Source organism: Pezoporus flaviventris, unplaced genomic scaffold (genome assembly GCF_033815535.1).
Source record: "Pezoporus flaviventris isolate CSIRO_AGI_PZ_B2104156 unplaced genomic scaffold, CSIRO_AGI_Pfla_v1 ptg000228l, whole genome shotgun sequence".
Classification (NCBI taxonomy): Eukaryota; Metazoa; Chordata; class Aves; order Psittaciformes; family Psittacidae; genus Pezoporus; species Pezoporus flaviventris.
Genome location: NW_026892776.1, coordinates 756,648 through 767,647, shown reverse-complemented (window position 1 = coordinate 767,647; position 11,000 = coordinate 756,648). Strand labels below are relative to the sequence as shown.

Sequence of the window (11,000 nt, the reverse complement as noted above, 5' to 3'; positions counted from 1 at the left end):
ATGATGATGAAAATACTTGGCAAGAACCCTCCAAGGGAGTCAAAGTAGGATGGGCTTTAGAACCCCTGTTCGCCCAGGTTGCAACCTACCGAACTAGGGAAATGATTTATAATCTGATTGGTCAAACAGAGAGACTAGCCAGAGTAACAAAGAAAGGATTTAGAGATTTGAACTTACAGTTGCAAGCAACAACTAAAATGACCTTGCAGAACAGAATGGCATTGGACATGTTACTAATTAAAGAGCATGGTGTTTGTGAATACTTGAAAGACAGAATAGAGCATTGTTGTTTTCATATTCCTAACGTAACTGTGAACATAGAATACGGTATTTCCCAGCTGACCAAAGTAGAAAAAGAAGCAGAAAGAGAGTACATTGAACAAAGGTGGATTGGAGCACTCTTCGAGAGTTTGGGCCTTCACCTCACGGGATGGGTGCGTTCCCTCGTGCAAACTGTAATTGTGATACTGATTGTATTTTTAATGCTATATCTGATGTATCTTTGTATCCAGAAGGAAATAGCCCGAAGCAGTGCATGGACCCATCGAATTATAGGAGCAGTAACTAGAGAATATCCAAAGCACCCTACACCTCCACCTACCTATCAGGAGACAGTCACCTAAGGAAATGATAATACTTGCTTAAGTTACATGAAGTATTTTCCAGGGGGGCAAATGTTAGAAAAGGGTGAGGTTTTTACAATTAAATAATCATACAGAATAGTAAAATGATTGTATTTGAGAAATTTATAAAGCACCTGAGGCTTTGTGTATTAGAGGAGGTTGCAACTTTGCTGTTTTGTATCACTTTATAACTAGATGTTACAATGGTAGTCTTGGTAGCAAGAACTAACATAACCACATATGGTGAAGGGAGTGTGGTGAATTTAGGACAGTATGTATTGCGAAAATCTACCCCAGCAGAAACCTACGCTTAAGGTAGCCAAAAGGACATACCAGAGGCAGTCAAGGGAAGATAAGAAAATGCTGGCGTCCACACAAAGGTTGGGACGTATCCAAAGAACAGAAAGGTGAAAAGGACAAGCCGAGGAAGACTCCTTACTTCATCCGAGGAAGACTCCTTACTTCATCAGGACGACCACCAGAGGGGGCTGCGCAGGCGCAAAAGAGGCTGATGTCGTAATAGACTGATGTGGCAATCCTTGATGCATATGTATTAGTCAGTGATGTAATCTGTGTTGAATATGTATTAGTTACGAAATTTTTAGTGTATAAAATGCGAACGCGATGGGACCAGGGTGAAGCCAGATTTGGGTGCGTGCCCCTGGTTTCCAGCCCTGCAATAAAGCACCTCATATAACCATCCCGGTGGTTATGTGTCAGTTCTTACGCTAACACAGCCATTGCTGGGGGCTCCCTGCAGGCAGCCATCAGGCCTCCTGCCCTTTCCCCAGCCCCACTGCTGCTCTGGGCACGGTTCCGCCCAGCCTGGGGCACACACAGTGAGGTTCTCCCAGACTGAACAAATTCCCAGTGTTTTCTCAACGTTTCTCCTACTTGTGCTGTGCTTCCTCTTTCCTTTCCCTTTTGAGGCCAGCGCAGAGACAAGCTCTCCCCCCACAGAAAGGAGGGCAGCAGATGGTCTTTGCCTTGTGCAGATCCTCATCCCAAACCAACATCCTGGGTCCCAGAAGCACCTCGAGAAGAAGGGATCATCAGCTCCCACCCTGCAGTCCCTTGACACCCGCTCCCAGCCGGTGCAGGCAGCGCCATGGAGGGAGAGGCTGAAAATCAACAGAGGGTGCTGAACCTGGTGGCTGTGTTTGAAGAGCGCTGGTAAGGAGCGAGGGTCCTGGGTGCTGTGGGTGCATTTGAGCTCTGTGCAGCATGGATTTGGGAAAGAAGAAACCCAGCACAGAGGTGGCCTGGAGGCTGCAGAGGAGCTGACAAGGTGATCTGCTTCTCTTTAGCACTCAGATCTGCCCCAGTGTCTTCCTCCTGTGCATGGAAGGCTGAAAACCTCAGTGGGATGTGGCTGTGCTGGAGGTGTCAGTGCCTGGCTCAGGGATAGGTTGTGCCGTGTTCCCTCTGTGCTCAGCACCTTTGTGTCAGCCTGGCCGGGGAATGCTTTTTCTCCTGCTGCTGGGGAAAAGGGTTTTGCTTTGTAAATGTATGGGCAAGGGTTTTCACTGGGAATTGACTGCTTGAAGGCCTGGGAGGATCCAAGCCTCAGGCACCAGCCTCAGGCTCTCCAGCTGTTTGCAACGATGGGACTCCCTGGAAAGGGAAGAGAAAGCATCGTGTTAAGGGGAAGAGCAAGTTCCTTTGGGGCTGCACAGGAGGCCCATAAAACAGCACCTTCACTGGGAGTGAAGCAGGGAACCTCAGACAGCGTGACCCAGGGTTGGAGCGAGGGGATCTGCCTTGCCCCTGGTGTGGAAGTGATTCTGAGGCTTGGGGCGAGTCATTGTTGTGGTCTGTGCCTCAGTTTCCCCACCTATTGAACCAGGATGCCACATCCTGCCTTCCCTTGTGTCCTCTCAGTGAGCCTCGGTGAGGCTGGGTGGTTGGGCCAATGGGTTCTGCAGTAGAGGTGGTCAGGCAGTGTCTGCTCCGGGAATGTCACCTCCATCTCTGCGGCTTTGTCCCCAGCTTTCTGCTCTGGATGGCTCCAGAGCAGCGGTTGTCCCCGTGGTCCCACAGTTGAAGTGTGCCCTTGTGATGTTGTGGTCCTGGAAGCATTGGTGGCATTTGATGTGCCTCCGTTTCACTGCTGCAGAGTGTTCGTTGTTCATCACAAAGCGTGACTTGGATTTAGGGGAAATAGAAGTAACTTTGACTTTCAGGGGAAGCTGAGGAAGCTGGAAACAGGTTTTCTGGAACAGAAAATGGCTTAGCCCAGGTCAGCACAAATAGAAAGAGAGAAGTTCCCAGCTGGATCCTGGGAGTGGGTTTAGGCTGGCACAGTCTGGGAGGCACCAGGAGGTGAAGCCTCCCTGTCACATGAAGGGTTATGCCATCCCCATGGACAGGAGGGGATGTGAGCATGGCTGTGGATGCACTACCGAGCTCACAGACACGTGCTGATCAGCGTGAGAATGGACCCACCATCTGTTTCACAGGAGTGTCTGCCCCTCAAGTCATCTGCTATCCTCAGCTTTGCAGTTCTGTGTCCAGTTTCATCCCACCTTTCTCCTCCTCCTTATCCCGCTCCTGTGTGCAGGCCACCAGGGAATGTCCTTCTAGTTTCTGTCCAGGGCAGTTCACCCCAGGGACCAGCTCTCGGGTGACAGACATGAACCCTGTCATGTTCACAGCCTGTGCCCTGTGTGGCTTCTCCCCCTTGCCTGCTCTGGACCTGTTTTCCTTGTCTTTGCCAGAAAGAGGAAGAGAGAAAACCACCAAAGAGCTACGCCTCTGCACAACCACCTACACAAGCCTCCTCTTGGCTGATGCCTCTTGGCTCTTTGGCCGTTAAAGCCTCGTGCCTGAGGCTGCTGCTCCCCACTTTGGCTCTGCGGTGGCAGCAGGCAGAGGGCCAGAGCTGTGCCAGCACCGCAGAGGTCAGGGTTATCCTTTGGGAAAGAAATGCCTGTGGGTTGGATGAACAGCAGGGAGAGTTGTGTTCTTCTAGAGCACGACAGGGCCTGACCACATCAGCAGGAGGCACTGGAAAAGAGAGACTGGATCCTTGGAGGATGTATGGGCTTTCAGACCCTGGTCTGGAGAGCAAGGCGGCATCAGCTGCTTTGTGTCCCATCACGTTCACTTGAGGATGGTGGCTTTAACCTGGGAGCTGGGTGGGCCACACCATGGGGGAATGGGTGAGCTGATCACACTGATTCTATCATGGCAGGGCCTGGAGGGGCAAGCAGGCTCCACACATCCAGCCCAGTCCTGCAAGCAGCCAGTCCCAGCAGCTTCCAGCACCTCCAGCCAGCCAGAGCCTCTCCCAGATGGATGCCCGGCACCAAGCGGAGCAAGGGAGCAATGAGCAGCAGCAGCAGGGGCAGCGCGGGCTCAGCTTCAAATGCCTCCGTTCCTTCCAGCACAAGGTCAGAGAGGACAGCTGGAGGAGGCAGCAGGATCCCGGGCTCAAACCGGGCAGCAAGGTGAGCTCCGGGGTTGGGTTGGGTTGGGTTGGGTTGGGTTGGGTTGGGTTGGGTTGGGTTGGGTTGGAGCCGAGGCCTCTGCAGCCCTCAGCAGGTCCCTGCCCTGCAAGGGCTGCGGTGTGATGTGACAGAAGTGGCCCCTTCCCTGGTGCTTCAGGCACAAAGTCCCCATAGTCAGTTAGGTCCAAGCAGACCTTGTCTCTTCCAGCTCTGATACAACCGCACCATGAGGGTCTGATCATAGAATCCCAGACTGGTTTCTGTTGGAAGGGACCTTAAAGCTCCTCCAGCTCCAGCCCCCTGCCATGGGCGAGGCCCCTTCCACTGGAGCAGCTTGTTCCAAGCCCCTGTGTCCAGCCTGGCCTTGAACACTGCCAGGGATGTGCAGGTGAGCCCAGCCAGGTCCATCTCAGGGCATCCCCAGGGCTGTGCTGCCCTTTGCTGACTGCAGGACTGCATTCAATTCCTAGATGCATCTGTAGACCGTAGGGTTGATCCACCCCATGCTGCCCCACCCCTCAGGATCACTAACCCTGTATTGCTCTGGGATAAATAGGCACAGAGAAGGGGGTGATCCAGGAGGACATGAGCCAGGCTTCCCAACAGCCACCAGGCAGCTTTGTTTTCACCCTTGTTTCACTGCATGCTTTGTAGAGCTACTTCCCTTGATGGGAAGGTCTGGTTTAATGCTTTACTGTGGTCTCTGAACACTGGGAAATGGAGCTGAATCCTCTCAGGCTGGTGGAGGTCATGTCTCTGCCCATGACATTGATCCTTTCTCTCCATGCAGGAGCCAGAGGAGAAGAAGATCGCTCTGGAGCTGCTGGAGACAGAGCAGGCATATGTCAGCCGCCTTCACCTTCTCGACCAGGTGAGCTGGGAGCAGAGGAACCCACACGGGGAAGCAAAAGCCCTGCTGCCATCTGCCCCACCAGCACAGCTCAGCTGATAAACCACTCAGGGCCAGGGCACAGCTCCACACTCCCCACGTTTCATGTACCCTTCGGCAGGGCTCGGGCCCTGTGGCAGTGCCCAGGCTCAGTTCAGGGTATGCACAGACCAGGGACTGCTTCATGGAGATTTTGGGGAGAATGAAGCTGTACAGATGTGAGCCACGCTGGCCTCTTGGTCTTCATGACCGGAGAATGGGTCTGGCCCTCCATGGAGCACCTTTGTCCCAGCAAAGCTTTCCATTCCCCACACTTCTCTCTTGGGGCTTGGGATTTCCCTCCTGCACAGTCATGCCCTTCCACTGGGTAATGTGCCAGTCTCAGAGAGGAATCCTCAAGCATCTTCCTGACCATTTGATTTAGCCCTTCTTTCTTCCAGATATTCTATACAGAGCTGATGAAAGAAGCCAAAAATGGGAAGACAGTCCCAGAGGAGGTGGTGAAAATGATCTTCTCCAACATCTCCTCCATCCACCAGTTCCACTCCAAGTTCTTCCTGCCAGAGCTGCAGAAGCGCATGGAGGACTGGTGAGCTGCACTCAGGATACCTGGCTTGCTTTGCCAGAATGGGGGAGCAGGGAGGAATTTGGGCTTCCATCAGGACCAGAGCTCAGCCTGGTTCACTCCAAATGTCTTTGTGCTCTAAAGCTCTTCCTTAAAACACTTCAGCATACATCAGGGTATGTCTGGGGGGGGGGGGGGGGGGGGGGACGGACACATCTCAGGTGCTTTTAAGCTGGCTGCAAGCTGGGGACCATCCTGTTCTGGAAAGCATGAAGTTGTCTGGGGACACAGCTGGTCACAGGGGTAAAAACCTGTGTTCTCCACCGTGCACAAGCTTTGATTTACCCTTCACTGTCTGTTGGTCCCATTGCACTGCGGTCTCTGGTTCCTTCCTGCAGGAGCTGCAACCCACGGATCGGGGATGTGATCCAGAAGCTTGCGCCGTTCCTTAAGATGTATGGTGAATACGTCAAGAACTTTGACAAGGCCGTGGAGCTCATCACTGTCTGGTCAGAGAAGTCGCCGCCCTTCCAGGAGCTCATTGCTGACATCCAGGTATTGGGAGACAGCAGCAGCGCTCCCCAAAATCTCCGTGCAAGGGGGAGCAGCAGAGGGTAGGAGCTGCCTTGGTCACTGGTTCTGGTCACTGTTTCTCTCTCCGTGCCTGGTGTCTCTCCCCAGAAGAGGAAGATCTGTGCTAACCTAACACTGCAGCACCACATGCTGGAACCTGTGCAGAGGATCCCACGCTACGAACTCCTCCTGAAGGATTATGTCCGAAAACTACCTCCCGAGTCCCCAGACCGGGATGATGCAGAGAGTAAGGGCTCCCTCTGGCTCTTCCTGCTGTGGGGAGCAGCAGGATGGGTTTGTAGGGGAATAACAGCCCCTGATGTTGTTTGTGCATGGGCATCAGGATACCTGGATTCTCTTGGATAAACCTCTCAGTGCGACCCTTTCCTAGCAGGGAGAGGGATGAATCTGCCCTTGCAGGGTCTGTGGAGGTCAGCGGGGAAGGCGGGTGGTGGTTCAGGATAAGGGTAGTTCCTCCAGAGCATCCCCCAGGGAGAGCCGCAGTGGCCAGGGCAGTGCTCTACCCCTGCGGACACCAGCTCCCACTCCTGCTGGGATGGAAGAAGCCGCCGGCTGCCCCAGGGCCATGCAGGCTGTCCCCAGGGCCATGCAGGCTGTGTCCAGGGCCATGCAGGCTGTGTCCAGGGCCATGCAGGCTGTGTCCAGGGCCGTGCAGGCTGTCCCCAGGGCCGTGCAGGCTGTCCCCAGGGCCATGCAGGCTGTGTCCAGGGCCGTGCAGGCTGTCCCCAGGGCCATGCAGGCTGTGCCCAGGGCCATGCAGGCTGTGCCCAGGGCCATGCAGGCTGTCCCCAGGGCCGTGCAGGCTGTGTCCAGGGGAGGGCAGCAGGCACCGCACACGCGGTGGGAAGGAGAGACCATGGACTTTTCTTTAACCTCCATCCTTTCTCTCCTGGTTACAGAGGCTCTGCAGATGATTTTTATGGTGGCCAAGCACTCAAACGCAGCTATCGCAGAGATGGTGAGTGCCTGTCCCAGCTGGAAGTGCTTTGCTGCTCATGGCACCACGGTGACTTACAGCTTCCTTCTTGACCTTGTTGCTGTGCCATGCCCTGAGTGGGGCAGGAGCACTGTGGGTTCAGCAGAGGAGGTTAGACCCTACTCTTGATGCCCGACCCATCAACCTGAGCCTGGAGAAGCCATATCTGCAACATCAGCTGTGATGTTCAAGGCTGGGAGAGGGGTTTGGGGTCAAAGAGCTGTGCCATCCTTCACGGGCTCGTCTGCTGGCCTGGGGACGGAGAGAACCAGGGGCGACAAGGTTGTGGCTGCTCAGCTCCGCACAGAATATGTCCTCTGCCTCCCCAGGAGCGGCTGCAGAACCTCTGGGTGGTCTATCAGCGGCTGGGCCTTGAGGATGACATCGTGGATCCCTCCAATGAGCTGATCAAGGAGGGGCCAATCCAGAAGATCTCCACCCGCAGCAACAGCACATCGGAGAAGTACCTGTTCCTGGTGGGAGCCGGGATGCCCAGGGAAATGGCAGGGAGCAGATAAGTTGGGAATGGGGAGAGGGGCAGCACCACCTCACTGGGTGTTGCTGGGTCATCTCTACACAGAGGGGGTGAATTCAGAGCTGGGGGGTTTGACCTGCACGAGACACCCTGCACAGAAGATGGTTGGGAACCTGTGGAGCCCTGGGTGTTCCCAGAGCATTTCACCTTTGCAGGGTGGGAGAGGGCTGGGACAGGAACAGTCACTTTTGGGGCTGGATGCTTCCCAAAGACCAGTTCAAGCCTCAGGGAGTAAAGGACTCCAGATCCCAGGGAAGCCCTCAGCTCTGAGCAGGCTGGTGCTGGGCTCCAGCCAAGCCCACTCCCCCTTCCTGCCCAGTTCAACAACATGCTGCTGTACTGCGTGCCCAGAGTCATCCAGGTGGGAGCTGAGTTCCAGGTCCACCTCCGCATCAACGTGGACAGCATGAAGGTCAGACAGCACCTTGTCTTTGGGCTTCTTCCCGACCCTGGCCTCCACTTTGGGGTGTAATGTGGCTTTTTCTCTGTGCTTCCTTAGGAAGGGGGGAGGAGCTGGAGCCGGGGGGGTGGCTCTGTGGGTGAGGAGGGCTGGTTGATACACCCAGATCCTGTGGAACAGCAGTGAAACCTGGTCCATGCAGGATCTGAGGGGCTGAAGGGCTTGTCCCTGAGGAGGGAAGTCCCTGTCCCTCACGCCATGGGGGAAGGTCTCTGTGTGTTGGAGGTGGGTTCAGCTGCTCCACATCCTCCGGTCTCTCAGGTGCGGGAGCTGAACGATGCGCAGTTCCCAAACACATTCCTGGTCTCGGGAAAGCAGCGGACGCTGGAGCTGCAGGCCAGGTAAGGGGAAGGGTGATGGTCCCGCAGACCCTCAAGGAGGAGAGAGGGTGGCTTATGCAGCTCCCTTTTTGTACCCAGGTCTGAGGAGGAGATGAACGCCTGGATCAAGGTACCGCTCAGGGCTGGATGAGGCGGCACGTCCCACTCATGCTGGATGCCCTGTGTGGTGGGAATCCTCTCTGACCACCCCTCCATGCCCTCCTTCCCCTCTAGGCCTTCCAAGATGCCATTGACAGGAAGGAGAAGAGGAGTGAGACCTTTAAGACAGCAGTGCTTGGGCTGGAGATGGGCCCCCCTGCACTGAAGGTAACCCTCCTGCCCTCCCCATGCCTTGCCTGCCTCCAGCAACCCCTGCACAGCACCCACCGTGCTGTGCCTCAGTTTCCCTTGATAACCGAGCTGTGGGGAGGCTGCAGATGGGGAGACAGGCTGAGGAGGAGAAGGGGTGAGATCAGAGGGGCTGGGAGCACCAGACCATGGCTCGCCAGCCCCATTGATGCAGCCTCCCACCGCAGACAGAGGAGCTGGGCCGCCGTGCTCCGCAGTGGGTGCGGGACAACCTGGTGACCATGTGCATGCGCTGCAGGGAGCCCTTCAACGCCATCGTGCGCCGCAGGCACCACTGTCGAGCTTGTGGATACGTGAGTCTCCCTGTGCCCCTCCCGGCCTGTGCAGGTGGCTGCTGGGGCTGGAGCACTCCGCTCCTACACCTTACACACTTGTCCTCGGGATCAGCGCTGCTCCTGCCCCTCAGCTCCTCATGGAGCTGTCCCTGGGATGCCCCAGCACTGCTCCAGTCTCACCAGTGTCCCGGTCTGGTGGCTGCAGGTGGTGTGTGCTCGCTGCTCTGACTACAGGGCTGAGCTGCAGTACGATGGGAACCGCCTGAACCGCGTGTGCCAGGAGTGTTACGTGTTCCTCATGGGCCACGTGGTGCTCGAGGACCGGGAGGGGAAGCCCAAAGGCATCTTGGAGGTGAGCTCTGCCCCTCTTCCTCTGAGCTCTACACACACCCTGGTCCCTCAGTGCCTGGCAGCCAGGACCACCCCTCGCCTGCCCCTGGCTTGGAGGGAGCTGTGGATCAGGCAGGGAATTCCCCAGGAAATGGCCATTGCTCATTGCCCTTTCTGCCTCCTGCACTGGTGTTCAGGGATGTGGTTGGGTTGGTTTTTGGCAGAAGGAAGCTGCAGAGGTTTCAGGCCGGAGTTTGCTCTGCAGTTCCCTGCAGATGCTGGACAAGAATGGCAAAGGAGGCACCCGGGGCTGGTTTGTGATCCCGCAGGATGATCCCCTCGTGCTGTACATCTACGCAGCCCCCCAGGTAAGACCAGGCTCAGCTCCACCTCCAAGGGCCTTCCCCTTGTGCCCGTCCCCTGCCTCCCACCATGCTTCTGCTCTTGGCAGGATGTCCGAGCCCACACCTCCATCCCGCTGCTGGGATACAGGGTGAGGGACCTGCCGCACGAGAATTCCCGGCACCTTTTCCAGCTGGTGCAGTCGGGGCAGGTCCACACCTTCCTGGCTGACACTGAGGAGCTGAAGCGGTGCTGGATGAGGGTCATGGCACGCTGTGCCGCGGGGATCACACAGCCCGAGGAGGAAGAGGAGGATGCAGAGTCCTGCAATGAAGCAGAATAAGGCCCAGCTCCAGGTGGGTGAAACCTCCCCATTCCCATCCTGCTCATCCTGCCTTCAGGCAGATCCCAACCTCTCTGCGTTTTGGTTTTCCAGCACAGAAAGGACAAGGTGGAGGAACGTTTGTCACCGCACGGACGAGCTGCATCCTCCTTCCCCTCTCTCCGCGCTGGACAGGGAGGATGGAGATACCCGAGCCCTGCTTGGGGGAGCCTCAGCCCGCTCTGCCGCCGGCTGCCGCCCGAGGGCAGCAGCGCCTCAGCCTTCCTCCCCGGCTGAGGATGGTGCAGGGGGATGCCCGGTTGTGTTAAAGCATGTGTGGAACTGAGCCCGCTGTGATAAACCCGACCTGCAACCCCCGGTGCAGCCCACCGAGCCTTTTTGGGGGTGGATTTTCCAGAGCGTCCTGTGGGATTGTCACCGCGGCAGCACATCGGCTGATCTGTGACCAGAGACCCAGCTTGTTCCTCACCCCTGCCTGGCCCAGGGGTGCTGGATTTAGGATGTCCTGCTGCTGTCCTGGGATTGCAGCAGTCCCACAGCCTGCACTGCTGATCCAGCCTGTGCTCCTGCCCATCCCAGCCTTCCCCTGCTCCCCGTCCTGCCCGCCAGCGCCTTCCCTCTTGTGCCTCTCTCAGTCACTCATTTCTGGATAGGGGAAACACTCTGGGCCAAGGTCAGGCCCGTGCAGCTGCTGGTGCAGGGCAGTGATGCTGGGGCACATGGGGACGTCCCCCCTCCACCACCAGTCAGCAAAAGGAGCACCCCTGGTCATTCACGCAGTGCTGCAGGCTCCAGCCCCATGTATTTTCTCTCCACATCCTTTTTAGCTTCCCCCAAGATGTTGCTCAGTCACCACTTGTGAGCCTGCCAGGGGCTAAATTGGAGCCCCGTGGAGGGAGCTGGGGTGTCCCCTGTCCATGTCAGCAGCAC

The 11,000-nt window shown here is 56.5% G+C and overlaps 1 protein-coding gene across 3 annotated transcripts; it reads left to right on the top strand.

Annotated features, from left to right (window-relative positions):
• The first annotated feature begins 1,401 nt into the window (after positions 1–1,401).
• Positions 1,402–10,465, top strand: FGD2 (FYVE, RhoGEF and PH domain containing 2). Of its 3 annotated transcripts, none has more exons than XM_061442521.1 (17): positions 1,405–1,796; positions 3,817–4,072; positions 4,863–4,943; positions 5,402–5,550; positions 5,925–6,081; positions 6,208–6,346; positions 7,020–7,078; positions 7,426–7,572; positions 7,951–8,043; positions 8,353–8,432; positions 8,511–8,541; positions 8,646–8,738; positions 8,948–9,073; positions 9,261–9,407; positions 9,610–9,753; positions 9,837–10,083; positions 10,164–10,465. In XM_061442521.1, the coding sequence occupies exons 1-16, from the start codon at positions 1,732–1,734 to the stop codon at positions 10,068–10,070; spliced, it is 2,001 nt and encodes a 666-aa protein (XP_061298505.1). In that variant the 5' UTR covers positions 1,405–1,731; the 3' UTR covers positions 10,071–10,083; positions 10,164–10,465. The 3 variants fall into 3 exon arrangements, with proteins under 3 accessions (XP_061298507.1, XP_061298505.1, XP_061298506.1); XM_061442522.1 differs by lacking the exon at positions 1,405–1,796 and adding an exon at positions 2,568–2,862 and having other exon boundaries at positions 10,164–10,464; XM_061442523.1 differs by lacking the exon at positions 10,164–10,465 and having other exon boundaries at positions 1,402–1,796; positions 9,651–9,753; positions 9,837–9,971.
• The last annotated feature ends 535 nt before the right edge of the window (positions 10,466–11,000 follow it).